The following is a 24,524-nucleotide window of genomic DNA, read 5'->3' on the forward strand; positions in this document are numbered from 1 at the left end:
CATGCTTGTTGCTGTGTACAGCTATAGAAAAAATGAGGGTGTCTGAACTTGAATAGATGCGCTAGATTTCTGAATTGTAGGCCTGTCCATCAAAGTTTATACTTCAGAATACTCTCTTCACCCCCTTTTTCAGTTCTTTGTCCAACCTGTCATTTTTACTGAAAACTGCTTTACTCCAAAGTACTTGCTTGACCTTACATAAGTGAGAGATTCCAACTTTTCAGTAGAGGAGACATTTCTCCTAGCAAAAGTTTTTATGCATTTCTAGATGTTCTTTAGGACTACAAAATGGGGCAGGAGCAGTGTAGCTCAGTCACTTCTGTAAAAGTGGTGATTATTCCAAGAGTTGCAATTGGATGAGAAAATTCTAATGACTTGAAGAGTAGGATTTCACCTTTGCCTTGTTTGTAATTGTAGAACTGAATCATTAAAGAAGCCAAGAAGAATTATACTAATTTTGGAAATTATTCCACCGAACTGTTTCCCATTGGTACAATAATTTACAAAAGTCAAAGTTTCATCTATTTTAAAAACATTTCTGAATTAAGTACTTGGAAGTTCCATGTTCTAGGCATTTGGAAGTAAGTGTAAAAGAAAAAAAAAAAAAAAAAAAAAAAAAAAAAATAAAAAAAAAAAAAAAATGAGTAAAATTAACTGCAGTCTTTGAGGCTAAAAAAAAAAAAAAAAAAAAAATTAGAAAAAAAAAAGAATTCTATATCAGTTAGTCATGTGTCAAGTCAGTAGTCTACTTTGGGAATTACTGGGAGATTTATCCTCGTTACACATAGGATTGGGTAATACCCTGCCTGAAGTAAACCTGAGAGTGTGTTTAAGTTTAGATGTTCATTGGAATTTAACAAATTGTTCATGTATGTTATGTGAAACTTAAATGTGTTTAAGAATTGTTTGTGATTTTATGGTCTTAACTGTTCTGAAGTCCTGTGCCTGTATGGAAAAGTAGAAGATTTAATTACGTGAGTGATACTCCTACTACTAGTAGAACATGATTTGGTTAATGGCATGGAACGAAGCTGCAGTTTACCTATTGGTTGAGGTACTCTTCCAAAATTTGGAAATGAAAATGCGCTTTTTAAACTTATGTAGGTTTAGGAATGAGTGTATGATGTCGTGTCTCTTCCTTTAGGTCTAGTTTTATACCTATTGGTATTTTTATAAGGAAAGCATAAATGCATACCCATAGTTTACTACAGACATCTCTAAGATTTGCTTTGTAGAAGCTGAGAATGGTATCAGCTCCTGCGATTTTACTGATCCACTTAAGCAACCTAAAATTGGGATATTTTTTTTTTTGAGGGTAGGGGAGGTGATATTTGAGTAATTTTAACGTAGATAGATGAAAATCTATGAAGTTCTATCATTCTCTTCAGCTGAGTTCAGTAGAGAAAAGCACGTTTTTAGCAACTGCTTTCAGGAGCAGAATCTAAGCTGTTTTAGATTGCAAGATGGAGATCTTGCATATCATGACATTTATAGATTTAATCTAATAACTAAAATCTTCAATGGATTGTCATAACTAAAAATCAATTAATATATTGTCTATAGTTTAAAAAAAATCTTATTCCTATAGAATATTGACATTTTTCTTACCAAATGCCATGCTGTCCTGTTATTCTTACAGGGATGGCTAAAGCTTGCATATTGTGGTGTGTGGTTTGTTCTGTTTTGTTTTTTCCCTTGCAGGGATGCATTTAAATATAAGCCAAAAAACAAAAAAAAAACCCCACCTTTTCTTTCTACCTTTTCCAGGCAAGATAGTTAATGTTGCGTTAGGACCTGGCAGCTGTGCAGTACATGAACACAAGCTTTTGAGAAGATATTTGTAAAAATATGGTGTAACTGAGTTTTGCAAGGCAGGACTGGTGCTCTTACCTGTGTCTTGAGAGCTGTCTGTCTCCCTTGCTCCTAAAGATAATGCTGGAGCCATGGTTTTATATAACAAGAGTAAAGGTTTGTAGTGCTTTCCTTCATGTGAAAAAGCAACTTGATTTATGGACCATATAACGAAGCAACTTCTTTCCAGTGTCTTTGAGACTCCTAGAGACAAAATCTCAGCCAGTGCTATCCACAAGTATCCCATTTTACAGTTTTGCTTTGTAGTTAGTATATTTATCAAAACACGGAAATGTTTTTTAAATGGCTGTTTGTAGCCATGTAGAGTAATTTATAAATTTTATCCTAAAAGAACTTGGATTTCTGAGTCCTTTTCCAGAAGATGCTTCATTTGTTTGTTTGTTCTACTGCTATGGACATCTTCTATGTCAGATTTTATCACTGGTATGCAGCCAGGTAATTCTGATAGCTCATGCATTGTTGCACGAGTTCAGGTAACTAGAATAGGCGCAGTTACTGAATGTCTGGTGAAATTAGTACTTCTAATTCCGGACTTTGATCAAACTAATGGATGGATCCATCCTCCTAACACCTGATAGTGCTGCTTTTGGAGAAGCAGCAGAATAAAGAGCAGTGTCCTTGTTAACGCACAGAAGATTTTAATTATTGCTTGGAAATCTTCACCATGTTTTTGCTATTAAATGAAAGATACTGCATTTGGTACAAGCAACAGCCAGTTGAGATAATTGATTCTATTAAAGGCTCCCTTCTGCCTCTAAAGATACCAAGCGTTCAGTTAGTTTCTAGTTACAGAAGCTTCTAATAAAGCTTGCAGGTAATCCTCTCATACAGGGTGTTGGTTGTTTTCCCATCTGTCTGCAGATGTTGTAATAGCCTATTTACATCACGCTAGAAGCCTGTTCCCCATAGCAGTTTTACTGTTATGACAGGCTTTGGATCCTCCAGCAGCAATATGTTTTGTACTGTTTCTGACAGTAGTTGTAGTGGTCACTTATTTTAGAAGAACTGGGTAAAATATGAGTCCTTACTGCAGGCTTCCCACCTAACCGAAGTATCTTATTGTAGTAAGATATCTCTAACTTTATTATCTATACATGTTTCAAAAAATGCATTTATCACTATTTACTACGTAGTCTGTTCTGTTGTACCTGGATTTTGCAGTGAACACGTGGCTGTACTGTTTCTGTGTGGCTGCTAACTGGATGGAAGCACCCTGAAAATGGGTGGTATAACTTTTCTGAGTACTGCCTCTGTCCACAATTTCTATGTATACCACAATCTAAAACTAAACCTAAAATTTCTCTGTTTTCTCTGGAAGATCCTGAGTGCAGTAGTATATTGAACAATATGAAAGATAAGGTAATAAAGGAAAATTTCAGTATGTTTAGTGCCCCTGCTTTGTAAGGATAAGATAATCTGACATGCTTCGGTAGTGCTCAAGGTTTATTTCTCCTTTATCTTTTCTGTACATCTTAAATCCTGTGGTTACTGTGAATTAGTTCAGATATCTAACTTACTGCATTGATAATAGGTTTATTGGCTTCTTTGTTAGATCATAAAGCTAAGTTTGACCACAGTCCTGCAGCAACATGATGAAATGAAAAATACTGCATTGAGTTTGGATTGTGTTTGTTGTTTGATTATGTAAGTGTAAAATTTGAATATAGATGATCACAATATAAGTATCTCATGCTATTGAATAAATGCCTTAGCTTAACTAACCCTGTATTTTTAATGGTTTGATTTACATTTGTGTTTACTCTGCTTTTATTTTAGGACTTGGATTTTGTTCGCTTCATCGTTAACTGTTTTACAGATTATTACCCAAACTTCCTTAGTAAGTATTGCATACTAAATCTTAAACACCGTACACTCGTGTAATAGGAGCATTTCATAATATTACAGATGATGGGGGAGGCCGAGTCTTTTAGCATGTGCTTTATATGGTAACTATGTTGAACACACAGACATCACAGATTTAGAATATTTTCAGACTCATAACTTGGCACAACTTTGTGTTGTAAATAAACTTTACAAGCATAAAAAATCAAGTGGCTTTTCATGAAATAATAACCTAAAACGTGTTTTTACAAATTAAAAACTGATATACACATCTAGTAGAACTGAATTGACCTGTATTTTTCTTTGCTCCTTGTTACCTGGGTAGAAGCTTTGCAAACTTGCATGACAGTTTGTATCCTTTTAGGAGTCTCCAAGGGGCAAAGAATGAGCGGCTATAGAAAGTTTTAGGGAGCAGTGATGTGTGCTGAACAGGGATAAGGCATGTTTGTGTGCACACTTTGAAAAAAATGCATACTTTTGCCTGCTGATTTTTTTTATGGATAGACAAACACCGAATAGTTTTTGCTAGCTCATCTAAAATGAAGTATCAATTTTAGGTGAAAATGTATGTGTGAATATTGAAATTCTGTACGGGAACTGCTTAAACTCTGACTATTATTACTGTGCTTCCTCTTAAACAGAGAAATACATAACACTTGATATTCAGGTTATTTCCTTGTTTTCTTGTCTTTTCAGCAAAGATAGTGATCTTTGAAATGCCATGGATAATGAATGGTGAGTAGTTGTTCGGTTTTGTTGTTTTGGTTTGTTTTGGATCATGATAACTCTTTGAAATTACTGGCATAAATAGGAAGCACTGTTCTGCTCTGTGTAGATGCATCTGAATGGTGGAATTTGTTAAATATGCATCTTTAAATCTGTCAGTTTGTAGGTTGTATCCTTTCTCCTAGCATTGTATTCAGAGCAGGTTCTGCCGTATCTTATGGAATGTAGCTCACTGGTATTCTATAAGGTCTACCAACACACTGCAAAAAACGTTTCTGACAATTTACTTTTTTTTTTAGCTGCTTTTAAAATTGTGAAGGGTTGGCTTGGCCCAGATGCAATAAGCATGTTAAAGTTCACGAACAAGAGTGATGTACAGGAATACATCAACGGAGAGTATCTGCCACCTCACATGGGTGGAACTGTAAGTATGTTAACATTTCATGGTCCTTTTCTGATAGATTGAGACACACCTATATAAATTATATAAGTAGGGTTGAGGGTTGGCACATAGATGTAAAATTTCTTGAAATTGTTCTGCCAATGATAATTTGTAAATCCCATTAATAACAAATATGTTAACTTCATGAGAATTTGATATCTAGCACTCTTAAGTACAGAAAAAATTTTTCTAAATCTTTCATCCACTTCCAAGTCATTGGAAACTACTTAGCTTTTCAGACCTTTAAAAACAAAAAATCCATTTTAAGTGTCATTCTTCATTCTACTCTTTTTTTTTTCCCCCTCACCTGATGAATTAGACATTATGTGTTGGTTTATGAAACAAGTTCTGTGAACAGAAAGTAGGTTTCATGGCCCTCTGAGAGTTTTTGTCCTACTCCAAAAAGTAAAAAGACAATCACACTGCGATTATTTTTCTTCTGTCTCTAGAGCTGCATTTTAAGGCATGGCTGTAAAAGATTCTTTTTCTGGGAGTGTTTTAGAGCTCCAAAGAGTATGCTATGATCCAATATCACTTTAACAGAACCTGGATCCTATTCCAGCACAATCTAAAGAGCAAAACAGTGCAAACATCTCTTACAATAGGTTTCTCTTTTCACAAAGCTAGTAATCAATTTACATAATCTTTTTAATAGAATTTGCAGAAATAGGATGTTTTTCCATTAAGATTTTTGTAGACTACTTATGGTAGTGGAATAAGCCCACTGTAGAGGATTCGTTTTTACTTGTTCTTCTCCATTGTTTTGTGTTTTTTCTGAAGTGTTTTTGGAGTTATGGCAATAACAATATGGAAAAATGGTAGACTGCTTCAGCAATAGTAGGAGAGGCCATGTTCCTTTGAACATAAACTCAAGGTAGAGTTCTGGTAGCCAGACCATATGAAACTTGTTTTGGGAACAAAAAAGACTGTTTTGCCTTGGTTTTTTTATTTGATCAAAAGTAGCAGTCTTAAAAGAATGTTTTTGCATGAGACTTGAAGAAAATATATCCTCTTTCTACATGGAAAGTTGCTGACAAAACTTCCCGGTCTCATATAAGAACTTTTTCATGTTAAAGAAAGCTGAAATTGGTGAACTTCAGAAGTGGGCATTGAGGGAAAGGCTCATCAGATGATGTCTGAAGAGCCGTCAGTAAGTGTTTGAAAATGGTATAGCAGTGGTTCTGGACCTAGGTTCCACAGTGCTGTACTGTTGTTGAAATAGAGGAGAAAGTTCTTTTTGTCCATCTTAGAGCTGAGTATCTCCTGTCTGTTTTTTAGACATTAATTTTTAGACGATAATTACGTCTGTAAAGAAAGAACTTGTGACTTTGCTTAAATGTCCTCCTGAAGTGTCTGGTTGAGCATACAGTTGAAGAGTTATCCTTTATCCTGCCTTGGTCATGAAAGATCTCATACCAGTTAGTGATTGTTGACCAAGTTGGGTCCATGTTGCCCATCTTCTAAGAGCATTAACAACTTCCAGAACCACGGAGGCAAAACCAATTTGTCTGTGGTAGTAAGTTGCAGTGACAGAAATAAATTAGTAGAATATGGGTAAACCTGCTTCACAAGGACTCTATGGGTATTGACAAATTCCGAAAAAAAGATCTATCTTTGCATATTAAAAGCACTGTATTTTGAACCAATGTATGTTTTGTGTCACTACTGAGTTCCTTTGATATTTAGCCACCTGATGAGTGTTTTGAATTTTAACCTCAAAACAGTCATCATCTGGAAGCTCTGTTAGTAAATATTGAGACTCCAGCATTGTGCTCAGGATCTTTTCTCCAAAGGTTTCTTTAGTACGTATAGTAAAGCAGGATTTTGTGTGTCTCTGACAGCACAGTTTTTCAGTGACCAGAAGACAGACAATTCCCTAACCTTTTCTCAGAATTTAACTTTTCTTAATGTGATTAACCTTGGTTCCTCTTAAAGCAACTAGATAGAGTACGTTCACCAGTATTAGTTTTGTCAGGCTTAGTTTCTTTTTAAGGCAGTATCTGACTTGCACAAATTAATTCCCTTTATTCTCCACTCAAGTGTTCGGGGATTTTTGTTTTTTGCCTCCTTCCAATTCTTTCTGTCACCTTTTATTTCTACACATATGGAACAGATCATCATATTTGCAACTAGTGTAATGCAGAAGAAAAGCACAGTGTATCTGCATCCTTTATACTCAGTATAGCAGCCATCAGTAGACTCTCATCATCTTCCTGCTGCGGCCTCTACTAAGATCCCTCTTGGAAGAGCCAGGTCTTGCCAGATGTAAGCAGCTAGTGGAGCACATCATTTGGCTAGTTACTGCAGCAGAATTTTAGGTGTCTGAGAAGATTGTTAGAAACTAGTTTTGGAGTTGTTAAAAAAATCCATTTTGGAAATAGAATTCATAATGTCGAACTTGGAGTCCATGATTACTTTGCTTAATCAAGGGAAGTGTTCTGTGTCTCCATCAGAAGCTGCAAGCCTTGATATCTCAGTTACTTTTACATATGTTTTGTTTTTACTGTCTCAAGGTCACTCAAAGGATGAATCTGAGGCTTTCCTTAGCATGAAAATCCTTCAATCAACTGTCAGCCAGCTGAGAAAGGAGGAACATTGCTTGCCTGATTTTTAGACAGCTGGTGGACAACAGAGTATCAAAAGCATTAAAACTAATCATGGAAAACAGAAACTAGGATTTTGCAGGACTTTGGAATATAAACTTAAGTTCCATTCAAGTCCTAATCAGTGCCTGTTGGCTGTGTCTGTTAACATACTGCTAGGCATGCTTTTTTCTGACTGGCCAGGGAAGTTCATTGCCTCTTCAATAACATTTTGTACAAGACTGATGTACATTCAGTGGTTTCAGTTTGTATTTGCGCAGTTTTCCTTTGTCAGAGATGGATTTAACAAGGATGAATTGCTCAAGATCCCTCCACTGGTGCCAGTATTGAGCAGTGTTTGCAACTGGAATGCTGTGCTCTTTGCCTGGGTATCTGAATCGATAGCCCATAGCTTGTTTTCTTGGAAGTACTTTTTAATACGTCAGCTGCCTGCAGTTAAGACATCACTGGGCGTTTTGCATCTGATTTCATGGCCGCTGTGCACATATAGGATCACAATTAAGATATCTCTACCACAATTGCCAAACCTAGTAAAGTATCTACATTGGCTGTAAATGAAAACCATTAGTCTATGGAATGGGTGTTATCAAGCATTGAATAAATCTGTTTTCACCCTGTTAGTAGGTAAACCTATGTCACTGAAACTTATGGACTGTGATGGGGAAGTATGGGACTAATTGTGGGTTAATGTGGCCAAGTGAAACGTGCAGCAAGAATGTCCATTTCTTGAACTCACTTTGTTATAAGCTGGAAGGGAGTGAAAAGGCTTTTTATTAGTTTGGCTAGGGGTAAGCTGGCTATTTCTGCCTCGTGTTGGCAAATGGAGGATGTCAGTGTTCTGCAAGCCTACTGTAGTGTTTCTAACAGTCTGGAGTCTTTTCTTCTAATAGTGAATTAGCCTGTTACTGGTACTTAAAGCTTGTCCTTTAGGCCCTTAATAGGATATTACTTGAGCCAGTGGATAACGGTTTCATTCATCTAAAGATCTGTGGCTATTGCTTCAGCCTGAAGAATAGGAGAGATTTAGGCCTTGATTATAGATTAGCCGGAAGTATGCTGGTTTGGGATTTTTTTGAATGGCCCCATCTAAAGTTTTTCCTTTTTTTCCTAACATCACGTTATTCCTTGTTTTGAGAAAACATATCTGCTTATGGAGAGCTCTCTTGAAACACCTCTTTTTTTAACTCCCTGTTGGTAACTGTGGGCATGCTTAAGTCTGCCTCACAGAAGTCAAAGCTGTTATTTTCCTCCTCCACTGTGAAAGCTGACAGGCCAATTCAGTTACTTAGTGTTTAAAACTGTTTCAAAATGCTCTACGAACAAATATCCTGTTTAAACGCTGTTTCTAACATTAGATGTAATAAAACTTTAGAGGCTGTTAAGAGAATTTAAAGTTAGCAAAAAATGTTTTTTCCTGGTATGCTGACAGGCCAATTCAGTTACTTAGTGTTTAAAACTGTTTCAAAATGCTCTACGAACAAATATCCTGTTTAAACGCTGTTTCTAACATTAGATGTAATAAAACTTTAGAGGCTGTTAAGAGAATTTCAAGTTAGCAAAAACTGTTTTTTCCTGGTCTTACAATAGAAAAGATTTACTGTAGAGGGATCAAGAACTTAAATATGCTGCTTCTACATTACTCGGGTGTCTTGAATGTGGTCTTTAAATCGATTGGGCATTCAGAAGACTGATGTCTGATTTGCAGATTATGTTAAAGGTCCACACACTAGGTTAAACTTAAGGGATTGTTTGGGGTTGTTTTCGGGTTTTTTTTTTCTTTAACTGTTGCTATTATGAAACTAAGATACAAAGAACAAATAAAGTTTTTTCCATTACTTTTGGAACATTTCTTGGAAACAGCTGTCATAGGTTTTAAACCATTTTTCCTAGACTAAGAACAAAACTTTATCATTAAGACTCTGAATGCTGATCCTTGGTAAACCAGATTCTGCAGTTCTGCTGTCACTGAGTTAAAAGAAAAAAAGAAATCCAAAAAAACCCTCAAACAAACAAAAAACCTCAACCACCCAGTAGTTACAAATTAGTGACTTCATTGGTTGACTATATTTATTTGTCTATCGATGATGATAAAATAAAAACTATCTGTAGTCACTTTCTGCCCAGGGATCCTACTTAAAATGGATAAATGGAAAATACAAGCTGTGTTTAATTAAAAAAAAAAAAAATTGGTACTATTTCCGTTAAAACCAAGCCAAAACAAAAACCTAAAGAAGGCACATCTCATCCTCCCAAATAACTGGTCCTTTAAAAATCTCCTTATGTTTTAGGATTCTTTCAAGTACAGTTATCCTCCATTGGTTGATGATGATTTTCAAACTCCTTTGTGTGAAAATGGGCCCATTACTAGTGAAGATGAGCATGAAAGTAAAGAAGAGATAGAGGCGGACACCAAGGAGACTGCAGAGCTGAATGAAGAACAAAACCTTAATCAGAAAAAGGTATCTGACTCTGAAGGTTGAGGCAAGAATAGTTACAAAGTGGGACAGGAGGCACGTATTTTTTGTTCCTTGTCTGGCATTTACTTCATGTGGGGTTTTTTTGGTAAACATTTTCTTTTCCTACAACCCTTTGACAAAAGATCCCAGTAAAACCAAGAATTATACCTATAGTTTAAACCTTTCTTCTTAGCCTGTTAAGACCAGTTTCATGCTTCTGCATGAGTAGAATGTGTACCAGTTTAGTGTGTTTCTGGAATATAGTGAATTGTACAGTAAAATTTAAAAGGGTTCTGTGTTTTGTTTTCAGTGGATATGACTTTGTAGTTGGTTTATTTTTAATCTTGGTATATCCAGTGTTGTACATCTTAAAATACATCTAGTTTTCTAAAGCCAGTATGTACATGAAAAACTACTAACAGATAAACATTTATACTTGACTGCTTTTTTTAAATTTGTTTTCTTAATTTGTTGATAAAAACTCAACATATAAAAGTTTTCATTTAGTCTCAAGGGAAATTGTATCCCTAATCCATCAATCCTGTTTGACATTATAATCTGTCTGTGGTGGTGTTTATCCAGAAATGTGAAGGCATTGTTTCGCATAGGAATATGCAATTATAGTACGTGGAAATGTTGCTCTCGAAAATAATAGGGAGAATCTAATACTTGCCACTTTAGTGCTGTACTTTTGGAATATGAATTGCAAAAGTTCTGTTTAATGGAGAAGAATATTTTAATATTACATTTTCATTTACTGTTTTAAGTTTTTGTCAGAATAATTTAAAACACACAGCTCACTTTAAGTAGTAGATGTGTAGATGTTCTACACAACTTGACCAACTATTCCCCCGAAAGATAATTTAACTGACCTTAAGGTCAAAACGAAGCGTTACTTAACCATGGTGACTTCCTGACCATTAGACTCAGTAGCTTGTTTTGGCTGTAGCACCAAAGTGCTGATTCTCGGATACAGAAATGAGGAGTACTGCTGTTCTCTATGCGAGTTGGATTTGGTGCTTAATAGCCTCAGTGTTTGGTTTTTAATTTGTTTGGTTGGCTTGAGCTTTCTAATTGAGGGGGGTTTTTTTACTTTTTTTTTGCTCTTAAAAATAAGCATTTGGTTTAATGTATTTTTTCTTCTATTGCTACTCACTCTTATCAGTGAACTAAGATTGACATTTATACTCGTCATGTATCAATTAATTTTAAGGCCTTACCTTTAACATACTTCTAAAATTTCAGACCATATCTTATCATTGTTGGTACTGTTTCTGTAAAAAAGTAGATTATTGTTTTGCTTCAACTCGCTATTCTTCTGTTCAGATACTTAAGAAAAATACTTGTTACTCCTTCCACAAGTAGTACACCATTGTTTGCTACTTCAATGTTATGTTTTTCCAAAAACGTGTCTTTTCAGGAATACTCCCTTAATGTCTCAGAATGGTTGGCGTCTCTTATTTATAAGGTTTTTTTTTTTACTTTACCGTGTCTAAATACTCAAATATTGTTTTTAATAAGGCCAAATTCCATACTAAGACATTCCAAGTGATCTGTGAGACAACATTGTCTGCATCATTTACTGCACTACCAGTCTTTATATGCAGAGTCTTGCTATCACTTAAGAACTCATCTGACTTATTTTATATATGAATGCCTCCTCTTACCCCATAGAAGTGCCTATTTCTTTCCACAGAGTAGAGAGAGCCATGAATGATAAAGTTGGTTAGTAAGTGCCTCCACTTAATTCCAGAGTTCTTTCAGAGTTCTTTTTTTTTTTTTACAGTAAGATGTCCAGGCCTGCTAACATGTATTTTCTTAATGTAATAGAGGAGAACCCTCAGAACCTAAGATACCTGCAGTTTTGGATGCTCCAGTCCAATCCACGTTATTTAAGTTCTCCAAGACTTCAGAGTTCCAACTGAAAGCAGTGCAACTATGTTTAGTAGCGCTGCAATACAATGAAGTGTGGAATTGTTATTGTGTTTTTCTATTCAGAGTTGCAATGATTGTATTGGGTGTCTGTTTTAATTGAGAAGTTTTGCAGTGGAAGAATAGCATCAATGCTTGATCATCTTAAATATTTGAAGTCTATAACTTAGTGTCTGGAGTTTTCAAAAATAACCAACTTGGGTGTCAGGAAAATATGGCGGGGTGGTGGGGGATTGGGGGTTGGAAACAAAGCAGAAGTTCTGTTTCTTGCATGTGTGATATGTTGTTTCTATAAAGAAATCGTTTTATTCAGTGGGCTTCAAGCAGCTTCAGAGAATGAATACACATTAAGCTTGGTCTTCTAATATATAAATTGTTGAAATAAGCCTCCTCATATTCTTTGAAATACCTGCATGATTCTGTAACACACGTAACCCTGATTTCTAGTTAATCATGATAACTATCATTTTTACTCAGATGAATTCTATAGAACAAATTTCCAAATCAGAGGAAACTGACAAAACAGAGATCAAACCAAAAAATGCAAAGAAAGCAGTAAGCACTTTTAAAGGACCTTTGTTACATATCAGGTAATAAACAATTTTTTTTTTTTTTTTCAATATGCCTTGGACACTTGAATTCTGAACTAGTTGGTTTTCAAAATAAACTTTCTTCAGGCTATTTAGGGGAAAACAAGGTATAAACATCCTTTTAGGAATGATTTTTACAAAGCTTAAAGGAATTTTCTGGTTTTACGGTGCTTTTAGTGAATCTTCCGGTGTCACCATTGGCATGCTTTTTGTACTAATTAGGTGTATACTTCATAGAATCGTAGAAGCATTTCATCATTTCATTTATATTGAGAAACTATGTATCACTGTATTTAGTTAAATCTGTGATGAGAGCAATGGTTTGACATTGATTGCATTGTCTTAAGAAAATGCGTTTAAGTAAGACGGCTTTCACTGTTAAATCTTGCTTGAATTCTTTTAACTGAAGGTGGTGTAAATATCTACACTAGTAGTTTGCACCAATTAAACTTTTTATGTGGGAAGCGCTTCATATAAATGGTGTATCTGCTTAGATTATTTTGTTATCAGTATGCTTACATCTTGCAGTTAATCTGCTCTTTATCATTAAACTAGGAAAAATAAATTCAATTAGCCGATACCACTTTTTCACTGCCTTTCGGTTTAAGATGCTTATTTAGAAACTTATTTAGTTGCTAACTTCTATTTTCAGTTCCAGTTTGCTATTAGATGAATGAAGAAAATAATCTAATTTATAGGTAATTCCTTAGCTAATTTTGAAGTGCCATACTGCATTAGTTTTGGAATGAATTTGAATAACAACATACTCATTAGTATAAAAAAAGAAAAATTAATTTCTATGTGTTAAACTTTCCTGGTTTTTAAATGAGAATTATCTTGTAGTCCTTTGTGCAAAAACCTCCTCTGTACAGACTTTGCCTTTGTCCTGCCACACAAAAAACTAAGACTGCAGAATTGTGATTTTAAAAGAATGCTTAAAATTTTCTATGCCTGTGACAAAAGCGGCTGTGTTCTTCCATCCACTTTTTAAAAAAAAAAAAAAACCCCAAAACTACAAACAGAAGCAAACAACCAAAGAAAACTCAAAGAAGCAAAACCACCAAAATCCCTCACTCAAACTGTACCTTTTTTCTCTTTAAATACTATCATTTCTACCATGGGCCCAAAACTACAAACAGAAGCAAACAACCAAAGAAAACTCAAAGAAGCAAAACCACCAAAATCCCTCACTCAAACTGTACCTTTTTTCTCTTTAAATACTATCATTTCTACCATGGGAATAGAAGTGTTGGAGTTCATGTAAATTACATGAAAGCGTAAACTTAGTCAAGTATAAAGGTGCTAATACTTGTACTCTTGCTGTCACAGAAAATAAAATAAAATACTGGTGTCTCTGTCCCTGCTGGTTTTTTTTTTGTTTGTTTTTAGTAAACTCTTTCCAAGTGTGTGCAATTATTGCTCTTTAGTAATACTCAAACTCTGTAGAAGCTAGAACTAATTTTTGTTTCCCTTGAATCTTTCTCAAGACACTGAACTGAAATTGACTGAACTGATAAAGTGCCCTTTATAACTAGTCACAGGTACCTATCTTGGAGGTTATAAGCTCTGCCAGTAAAATTAGCTTGTGTCCTTGCAATGCCCTGTGAAGGGAGCAGCCTTGAGCCTGGCCGGGAAGCTGAGTCACGGTAGTTCTGGCACCATGAAATTGCCAAGAACAGGCAGCCCTTTTGGGCCTCTCTAACTGCTGCTGCAGAAGAGTCAGTGAGGCCTCCTTAGAACCCTGCAGGGATATTCCTTACCTGTCACTGCCTAGTGCTTGTTGGCGCTGGTGTATGACCAAAGCTGGATGCTTGGTCTCTTGTTTCTTCCATTTGTAGTCATACTCACTTGTCATCTGTCTCCCTGGTTTAGATCACTATTGCATTTGCCTTGTGTACCTTACTCTGGAAGACTGGTCTTTATTGACCTTCCTCCTCAATAGATGTGTTTATTTGGTAGAGACAAAAAGCAGCAGTTTACTTGAACTGCCTTGCAGCAGACTAGCTCATGTGGAGTATTTTGAGAATAGAATTCCTAGTACAAGCTGGTATGTTTACCTGACACATACCAGGCTATAGAAAGTAGTGTTTCTGTAAAAGTTAAAAAGCTGGAGCGTTCATTTAAAATAAAACACCCCACTGTCCCAACAACACCCCACCCACCCCCAACACTGTGGAACTGGTTGATTTCACAGACAGCAATGGCCCTCAAGCCCCACCCCCATCCCCCCCCTTTTTTTTTTTTGGTGGGGTGGGTGTCAAAAGCCACAGTTGGTGTTAGAACAAACATCAGGCTCTGGTGGAACATTCCCTCCCTTAAGCTCTTTTTGTGACTAGTTTTGATGTTAGTTAATGGTTTCCTGTCTCATTTATGGTTCATCTTGCAATGGCTGTAACATGCAGCTGCCATAGTACCCTATTAGGGTAACCAAAATACTTTGTAACTACTATCCTCCCTTCACCCACTGTTGTTGGTTAAGTTGAGAATTTGGGAATGAAGAAACCTAAGAGGAGAAAATTATGTAATTACCCTATTAATCTATTTTAAACCCATCAGTTTCTTGCTTTCTGCCTTGCTCAACACACTTCCTTTTTTTCTCACCAAGAAATAAAAAAAAAACCCCACCAAAGTCTTGTCATGTGGACTGTCTAATTCTCTGTAAAATACAGGCACCTCTCACATGCATACACATGCAGTCACCCCTGGACTCTGCTTCTAGCATGGGTGTTGAGGATTGCCCTACAAGGATTTATCTCCTCAGCTAATACTCTGGTTTAAGTCGGAGAAGAAAGAAGGTTTGACACTGTAAAAAGTCTTTTCAGGAGGAGGTCAAACTAACATGAAATCGGCATTCTAAATGGAGGAAAGTGGGGGGGGAAAGTAACTTTTTTGAAAAAGGTCTTCTGTCAAAAGAATATGCAGTTCTGTGTATACTCCTAATATGACATACTGAAAGAAAAGTTTTTCACTTGTTGCTTGAGTTTCCTCTCAGCTTGTAGTTGAGAGCATGCCCTACATTTTACCTAGCAGTGTTCATTTGAATGTTTATTCTAAAATAAGTTGTGTTGGTTTTATATGGTTTAAAAGATGTCATGCATGACTTCCTAATTGCACACAAATATTAAAAGCAATAACTTTATTTATGCATGTGTCATCACAAACACGTGAAGACTGACTCATAGGTACAAGTGAGTTTAGCTGTAGTGGTTGAAATGGTTGCCACTTGCAGATACCTGCCTGCTCCTCTTACATGTGCAAGGATAGATGTATGAGATGGAAATTACTCTTGGTGTGTGATGCTTAGCATAAATTACTCTTGGTCTTGAATATTAGCATAAATTAGAAGGAATGATGCTTTCCTTTAATGTACAGCTCTAAGATTGGTGAAGTGACTGGATATACCTGTTGGCTCTTCCTGCTGTTTCACGTGGTCACACTCTTCCGGATGGAAGAAGTCAAGGGCAGTAATCAGCTGAGACAGCTAGGTCCACTTGTGGTCATGAGTCAATCCTGAGCTTCATTACAAAATTTCTGCATTTGGTTTTCACAGCTTTTTTGATGAAAAGCTGTTTTTTATGACCGTAGCTGCAGGGTTGAAAGTATTTTATTTTCCTGTAGGTGTGGTCAGGAATGTTGTAAAGATCATTTGAAGAAACTAATTCCTTTCAAATTTCTTATTAGCCCAGCAGAAGAGCTGTATTTTGGATCCAAAGAAACTGGAGAGAAAAAATGTTTGATAGTTCTCACAAATGTCACTAAAAACACAGTAGCTTTTAAGGTAAGTGTTTTATGTGTGTCTTGGTTTACTTTATTAAATGGGTAACTTTTTCTTGTTTTGGGTAAGGAGGAAGTAATATTATTAAACCCACTTTTCAGTCTAAATTTTTTCTTCTGTTGTGATATCTGAAGTAGATCACAGAAATCTGGATTAATTTGTCTATTATGTACCACCCCAAAGTAATACAAATCTTTGGAGCACTAACTGAATTTTTCTCCTCTTTTTAATCTTGGCTGGGAACAAGTTAGTAATGCTCCAAAATGATGCAGCTCCATCTGCCAGTGTTACCATCAAAGAAATGCATGCAGTTATGTTTGCTTCAGAAATGTGGAGTTGGCTTGCATCCTGCTCTGGTTTTCCACCACATCTTGCATTCTCTGTACACTCAAATAGCTGTTGTTACATACTTTCCTGTTAAAAAATTTAATAGATAGTCCATTTGATATTCTTGGTTCTTTTTAATATTTGTATAAGAGGAGAAAAATAGCATACACTGGAAAAGAAAGGATAGCATTGGGTAAGAGAGAGGAAGAAGTGAAATACCAATGTCTGATTACTTCTATAAAATAAAGTATTTTAAAGACTCTGGGTATTACTTACTATTTAAGCATTTGGAGATTTTCGTTATTACAGAATGAGAAAGGTTATGAAACAATCACAGTTTGTGCATGCGTTTACCATTATGCTTGCTTGGTATTTCTTGTTTATAGGTGAGAACAACTGCTCCTGAAAAATACAGAGTTAAACCCAGTAACAGCAGCTGTGAACCTGGCACATCATTGGATATAATAGTCTCTCTTCATGGTGGTAAGTAAAATCTCACGATAGATTTTTTTTTTTTTTTTTTTTTAAGTCTGGGCAAGTTTTATTGACAGGCTGATGCTCTAGATACTAACCTTTGTGTGTGCTTGCAGGGGTGTAAGACTGACTGACACCCATGTCTACTTAACTGTTGTGCGAGGATGTTACTATCTGTGAATAAACATAGATGTCAGACAGCATTTGAGCAACTGCCCATACTGATTTACTACTCCACTTAGGCATAAGCAGATGTTGTCTGCAGTCCATTCTGTTTCTTGTCTTTAAAAAAAAAAAAAAGTTGCAGTGGCAGCTGTCTCACCTGTGCCTTATTATTGTGGTAGTTTATCTGCGGTAAACCAGTTTCCTAAATTGTTGCAAGGACAGGTGAATTTGCTGGAGAATGCATTCTTAACAGTGCTGGGTTGTCCTTGAATCATTGAAATGAAACTAGTTCTACTACAATGAAACTGTAGAATTTTGGGAAAACTGTAATCAAAACTGTTGAACGTAAGAGAATGATTTAATTATTTTTATTTCTAGTAAGGCAGTGTCTGATGTCCTGCAATAAAGAAGCTCTCATTTTAAAACAATTTTGTTTAAGAATGCTTCTATACATTTTTTAATACTGTCATTTTATCTGTCATTTATCTGTCATTTTTTCTTTGAGGGCAGGTTTTGCAGCTTCTCTGCAGGATCGTTTCCTTATTATGGCAGCAGAAATGGACCAGACTTCTGGAGCAGGTGTACCAGAACTGACTCAGTTTTGGAAAGAAGTCCCTAGGGCCAAAGTGATGGAACACAGGTGATCCGTGTGGTTTTCTGTTGACAGCGAGTTTTTTAGCCATTACCGTTTAGCTCATTTTTAGGACTTGCATATCATAATGAGCAAAGGATACTCCAAACCCGGTTGTGTACTTACCGACTGAAGGATATTTCTGAGGGTTCTGATCTCTTCTGATCTCAGTCGTTTTTAATGCGTAAAATGTCATGGTATTCTGCACATACTCTTCTTTTGTTCTTGTACTCATTAGGAGTTAAGTGGTAAAAATGTGAATGGACGTGACAATGCACGTGGACAGTAGATTTTTTATTTTTTTTTTAGTAAGAATTGCCAATTAGTTTTCTAAAAAGAAACAAGCAAGGAAAGGAGAATTATCAAATGCAAAACTATTTTCTAGACAATAAAAAAAAATTCCCTTTCTGCTAGAGAAAAATCATAATTTTTTTTTTGTAGAAAATTTTTGTAAAACATATGATGTTCATATGTGTGTTTTCCATATTTAATAGTGGAAAAGTAACACTAGGAAAATATGTATGCCCATATGCTTTTTAAAATGTACCTGTTGCTTTTCTCTCTCATCTCTTCACATCTAGTTGCATCACTGTGCATTTCTAGGAAAAGTTCATTGTAGTTCTCTTTCAGCTAGAAGTCTTGGAAACATGATATCAAGATCTGTTTCGTTTTTAAAGAGAACTAATTTGACTGTATTTTTACTTTAGATTGTTCCTGGCTTTTGGCAGGGGGGAGTTGGGAGACTTCTTTAGGAGCTGCTTTTACCACTACCCCACTGCCCATGGCCAAAATTAACATGGCAAAAGTGTTTTTGAGGCTTGGTGCCTAAGTCTTGTGCTCTTTTTGCTTCAAATGTTTATCCCTTACTTCCCTATTAAACAAAATCTACACCATGTGAGTGACCTTAATCTTCCTTCCATGAATGTTGCAATTTTTTTTTTTTAAGACAGACCCTGAAACAACAGGGAGAGATTGTTTGATTACATTCTCACCTGTGAAGTGTGCCATGCGTGTATGTTACTGATGAATACAAAACTGACCACTTATTAAATGTAGAATAAAAACAGTGGAATATATAATGATTGTCTCTTTATATATGCAAGTACTTTATCTGAGGAATCTACTTAGATTTTCATTACACGTTTGTCCCTTTTTTGTTTTTTCTGGCTGGAGAAGTTTTAGCTTTTCTCTTTCCTTAAAAAAACCAAAATGTTGCAGCATTAATTTAACCATTTCTTTAGTAAATAAATTCATTCCCACATTAATGGATTCACATGTTATCAGAGAACCTTCTGCTGTATTTTATAAATAGTGTAGAATTCCATTACCTTCAGTAGTGGCTTGAAATTCTGCTCCTGGTTTTTTCACGTGTGGAAGAGGTGGACTCTAAGAAAAATGTTGCTAAGGTTTAAAATGGAAAAAAAACCTTTAGGTTTTGTTTGCTGTTCAATAAATTATTTCATCTCTGGTAGTATTTGACTGAATAATTCAGTGCATCCTCTGCTATGAATTTAAAATGATCAAGATATATTTTAACTGAGCATGCAGATAATTCTGATCTAGCTTCTTGTATCAAAAGTTGTCAAAATGTAATGCTGGACAGGAATCCTTTTCAGACTATGATCATTGCAACGGTCATTTAGAAAATTAATTAGAACAGGTGATGAAACACATATGGTAACTGTTAGATGGACTGTTTACTACTAATTTTACAGTGTTTGATTAAATTTATAGGGTTTGGTGCATAATTTTTTTTTCTCCTTTCACAGGCTCAGGTGTCATGTTGTAGAAAGTAGTAAGCCTTCTTCTCTGACATTAAAAGAGAATACATTTAATATTCCAGCAAAAACCAATGAAGATTTACATATACAGGTAATAGTATATTCCTTTGTACTGAATACTGAGCAGAACTATAAAATATGACAGAGATAAAAAGAATTTGTATTGAAAACATCTTTGTTACTTTGTAAGTTATACTATTTGAAAAGCTCAGCAATTGAAAGTAACTAAATCAGCAACAGTGAATTAATTATTTCATTGAATGGTAATGATTTAATAAAATAGTACTTCCAATGCAGTTTGCTTATTCCACTTGTGTATGTTACAGATCTGGGGTATTAGTGAGCCTCAGCAGTATCTTTTGCTTCCTAGCGTGAAGTTGTCACCTCCTTGATATAGGCAATAGTGGCTCTCCATAACTTGGGGTTTGAAGCAACTTTAGTGGAACAGGTTCCTGAAGTATGTAGTGACAGAAAAGGTATTGCTAAGAGAAGACTTCTGGGGATTTTTTTTCTTTTTTTTTCTGTGCATGTAGTTATTGGCTAAATAGCTGTAAATTAACAAGGCCTTTCATGTACAGTGATTCTAATTTATTGAAACTATTTCTATTTTCAGCTAACTCATTTACTGCAAATTAATAAAAGACTTCAAGAGCAGATTGATCGCTGCCTCTGGTTCCAGCAGTTGTCAGTTGTTTTATCATTACTATCCGTTACTGTTGTGGCCTTCTGCTTCTACCTGGCGTATAGCCAGTGCAGCTAGAGAGAGTTACTGTGCACTGAAGTACTGCCTGTCACGGCTGGTTAGAGTGGAAGACGTTGCAGTGCTGCAGTCAGATTCTGGAACTGCCAAAATGAGGTTTGTGAGCCCACAACAACGAATGATGATACAACTTGCTGAAAATAATAGAAATGAATGACCAACAGAGGAAGTTACAGAAAGTCGACACTTAGAACAGGGCATGCAGAAGGTATTAGAGCTAGGACCTGTTTTCACTGTATGGCTCAATAAATACTACTGAACTGGAAGGAGGAAACCAAATAAAACATAATTTAAAACTGTTTAGGTTTTTTTTTCTCCCTCTAGTCAACTACTTTAAGTACAGTATTTAATTTCTTTTCATCATATTCATTCTTACATTCTGAATTATTCACATAGAAGGTGCAAGCAGTCAACTTAGTGTATTCCAGAGGTTAACCTGTTCATTCAGGAATATTTACAGAAATTATGTGGTACAGATAGATGTTTTCTTTTTTTTATATATAATCTATGTACATGCACACATATAGGGAAGATATTTGTTGTTAGTAAGTGTTTTGGTAATTCAGACTCATTGCTTTCAATGTTAAATTACTTATTTTTGTGCTTTTTCTGAATGCAAATCTATTGTAAATATTTCATACCAAACTACATACATACAGCCATATTGACCAGGAATATAGCCTTTGTTTGATTCCAAAGATATGAATGAAAAAAATTATGATGAAACACTGTTCCTATTCTTAACCTTTTTGGGGTTGGGGTTTTGGGAGGTTTTTTTGGTTTGTTTTTTTTTTTTTTTTAAAGCATCTCTTAGTCGAGTCTTGGAAGGAATGTGAGAGTGGAGTTTTGATGACCTATTATTGGTTCATAAAAAGGCTAATAGTTAAAGTAAGAACTTATTCTGACATGTGCAGTATGCTTAAATTACAGATGAATTGATGAAAAAATCAAGTCAGGAAGATTAAATATTGTTGAAGACAACATAAAGGTGTTAAATCTACCATTTCTCAGAAACTGTTGTGGAAATGGTGTATGAAGCTAGTGAGAACTTACACTAACAAGGTTTCTTTGTAATCATTGCTGTAAATATGTACATTAAAATGATGCATACTTAAAAGGAGTCTGATGGCATCTTTTGTACGTTTAAAATTTTCACTCTGAGATCTAAAAATTTAATTTCTTTACTAGAGTTTGTAACAGATCATTTAGTTTTGTCTGCTGACTTCAGTAGATGAGAAGAGGTTATTGAGGAAAAAAAGGTCATGCTCTGCTTCTGTCGTTTTGCTTACAGTATCTCTCCAGTGTGTTGTAGATGTAGTATCATTTCTAGGAAATAGAAAAGGGCAGTTTAAAAAAATACATTAATAAACAGATTAATAAAGCAGCAATATGATTATGAAAAAATTTACCATGTAAAAGGCAAGTCTACAGAACTGTTGGGTGCATGGCCGTCTGTCCTTTCTTAACTTATACAATGTTTTACCACATCCACACTTCCTTAATTTTTCACTAATCTTACTTTTGTTTAGTTTACTTCTTAATATTTTGTTTTGTTAATGAGTTGGCAACTTAGGTTGTTCAGTGCTTACTATGAAGCTGTTATTTAGATTATGTTCATGTGCATGCAACTCAGATGCTTTGCTTCCAACAAAATGGGTTGTTGTCTTGTTGAGAAAGGTAATGAAGTGGTTTGTAACCTTAAGATAATAATAACCATGCTATTAAAATGTTGATTCCTTAATTTAAGTGGATTAAATAGCACTTTACTGTAAAATTACAAGAAATATATTCTTACAGTCTTTGCCAATATGAATATTTTAAACATTTTGGTGCTTTCATATATTTTCAATATTTTATTACTATGTTGGCATTTACTTTGTACGATGTATCAGATGAACATCTTTTCTATTTTAATATGTTTTAGAAAAATACAGTTGCAAAATAAATATGAGGAAATAAGTAGTCTTGAATGTTTAGTCTTTTAAAAATAGCTTCATCTAAGGTTTTGGTTCTCTTGTTAGTCTGCAGGTTCTTAATGTGGAGGAGGGGTCAATATGGGGATGACTCACAGTTTGTTGTGTTGTAGAATTTGTAATGATACTTGTCAGACAAATGTAAAATGGATGATCAAGAATTCCAGACAGAGTGCCTAACATAATAACATAGTATATGATACTGGCATGTAAACACTGCCATGGCACAAATAATGCAAATCCACACAATACAAATATGTGTATAACTTGGTAAAACTATTATTTAAACATAGCCCAGTAAAGGGGAAAAAATAAGAAGAAAAAAAAGAAACTGCAAAGCAACAGGGTTTTTTCTTAAATAGAAATTTAAGAAAAATTGGTAGCCTACTTTGTGTTATTCTTCTACAAGAACTTCATTGTTTCTATCATCACAAAATATATGGTGATCCATCAGTATTTTCCCAATTTTCAGTTGTTTGTAGTTTAAGGTTTTTTTCCAAGGATTGGCAAACAAAAGGCTTTAGCCAGTCTGTTTTGGAAGGCTTTGTGCGAAGAGTTTACACACAGTAAAATTACAGAGTGCACAGCAGTGACATGATTTGGTATGAGACCCAAAATTGAGAGAATAGACAAAAGATTGTCTTGGATTTTTTTTTTCACATTGCATGGAACATAGTGTATAAAGCTGGGGCATTTTAGAACTTGGACAAGTCACAAAATATGATTTGTTTGCATAGTAGAAGATTAATTTTCCCTTTCCCTCATTGTAGATTAACGATTAATATTGGCTTTTATAGGCAATTAAGGACAGCAGTCTGGGGGATCCTCCTACATTTTGTGTAACTGGACTGGCAGAGTAAAGGTATAAATGCTGTTCTGTTAATAAAGGACAGTGTTAGTTCTTTCTTTTTCTATGGCTTTATCGTGAAAGTGTACATTCAGTCAGAATAATGGAACAATTTTGAAAATTGACCAAACAACACGGTTCTGCAAAATGTATCACAGGTGTCTGTAAGATTCACTTTGTTAGATCTTGTATTAGTTCTGTAGGGTGTTGTGTCTGAGACATGAAGATGTCTGTATTTGTGGTGTGTGTATTAGTGTAGGGAGAGCAGTTCTAATTGTCAAGGAAGAGCAGGTTGAGTGCTCTTTTCTGAGGTTAAAGAAGACATCTTAAAAGAGAGTTTCTGAAGTATGTGGCTTATAGTTCCCTGCTCCCTGGAAGATGGCTCACTGAGGAGTCACTGACTCGGTATTACGGCCGTTGCTACGTTTCCATTACACAGGTAAGTGCTTATAACCTTGTGTATCAAGTTAACAATGCTTTTCAGTATCCCTAATTCTTGTGCACATTTCAGCATCTGCAGCTTCTGTCTCTGTTTCCTGCAGCTAGTGTGAAGCATAACCTCCTGTTTTCAGTTTCCTCAGCTGTGTCCGTCCCACTTTTCAATTTGAACCTCACTATTCTTGCTTTTGCCACTTTTCTAGTGAATGCCTACAGTAGTAGTAGTGCACATAGACCCAGCTTGAAAAATAACGTGCAGACAATCCGCCTTTCCAGGTAGAGTGGCAGTAACGAGAGGTTTTCCCTCTTTGTAGAGGAGGCGAGTAAAGTTCCACATGCCAGTCTTGGCTGACACTGATTTAGGTAGTTTACCGGTAGATCTGTGCAATTACTACTACTTTGCTGCTTCTGAATAGAAGTACTGAAATTTCTGACTTATATGAGCAAAAAGTAAGCAGCTGGCCAGGATTTTACCAGTAGGTATTTCAGCTCCTCGTTTTCTTCATTCTCAAGATTGGTGTATCAGCCTACCTACTTGGCATGCTCAAAGTCACTCACATTTGCCTAAACACTGAAAGAAGGGCTGGACTAACAGCTGAAGAGTGCTCGGTTATTGCTGTATGATTGCAGCTAATAGCACTTGTTTCTAGATTGCAGTAGGGAATTTGTTCTGGTGGTATTGCTGAAGTTAATAGTGACGTCCAAACACAAAGACCTTTAGGAAAGAAAAACCCACCTATTTATCAGTTGCCAGTTGTTATAAACTTCACCATGGTATAAAGTATAGCAGCAGTATTCTCACCCAAAGAACTGCTGTGCTTTTTGTTACACCAGTGCAGAGACTCTTGATCTGTTAGTAATACTTTCTCTGTTCTGTTTTAATTTTCTTA

At 35.5% G+C, this 24,524-nt stretch overlaps 1 protein-coding gene across 1 annotated transcript in view; it reads left to right on the forward strand.

The window, feature by feature from the left end:
• Positions 1-20,619, forward strand: part of MOSPD2 (motile sperm domain containing 2) — a 33,858-nt gene extending 13,239 nt beyond the window's left edge. Inside the window, exons 5-14 of the mRNA XM_010143142.1 lie at positions 3,649-3,709; positions 4,411-4,449; positions 4,740-4,864; positions 9,774-9,944; positions 12,351-12,463; positions 16,145-16,241; positions 16,952-17,048; positions 17,715-17,844; positions 19,605-19,707; positions 20,230-20,619. Coding sequence (XP_010141444.1) covers positions 3,649-3,709; positions 4,411-4,449; positions 4,740-4,864; positions 9,774-9,944; positions 12,351-12,463; positions 16,145-16,241; positions 16,952-17,048; positions 17,715-17,844; positions 19,605-19,707; positions 20,230-20,376 — 1,083 coding nt within the window. The 3' untranslated portion in view covers positions 20,377-20,619. The remainder of the gene's footprint in view (positions 1-3,648; positions 3,710-4,410; positions 4,450-4,739; positions 4,865-9,773; positions 9,945-12,350; positions 12,464-16,144; positions 16,242-16,951; positions 17,049-17,714; positions 17,845-19,604; positions 19,708-20,229) is intronic.
• Positions 20,620-24,524: the final 3,905 nt, after the last annotated feature.

This window comes from Buceros rhinoceros, unplaced genomic scaffold (genome assembly GCF_000710305.1).
Source record: "Buceros rhinoceros silvestris isolate BGI_N320 unplaced genomic scaffold, ASM71030v1 scaffold12110, whole genome shotgun sequence".
Lineage (NCBI taxonomy): Eukaryota > Metazoa > Chordata > Aves > Bucerotiformes > Bucerotidae > Buceros > Buceros rhinoceros.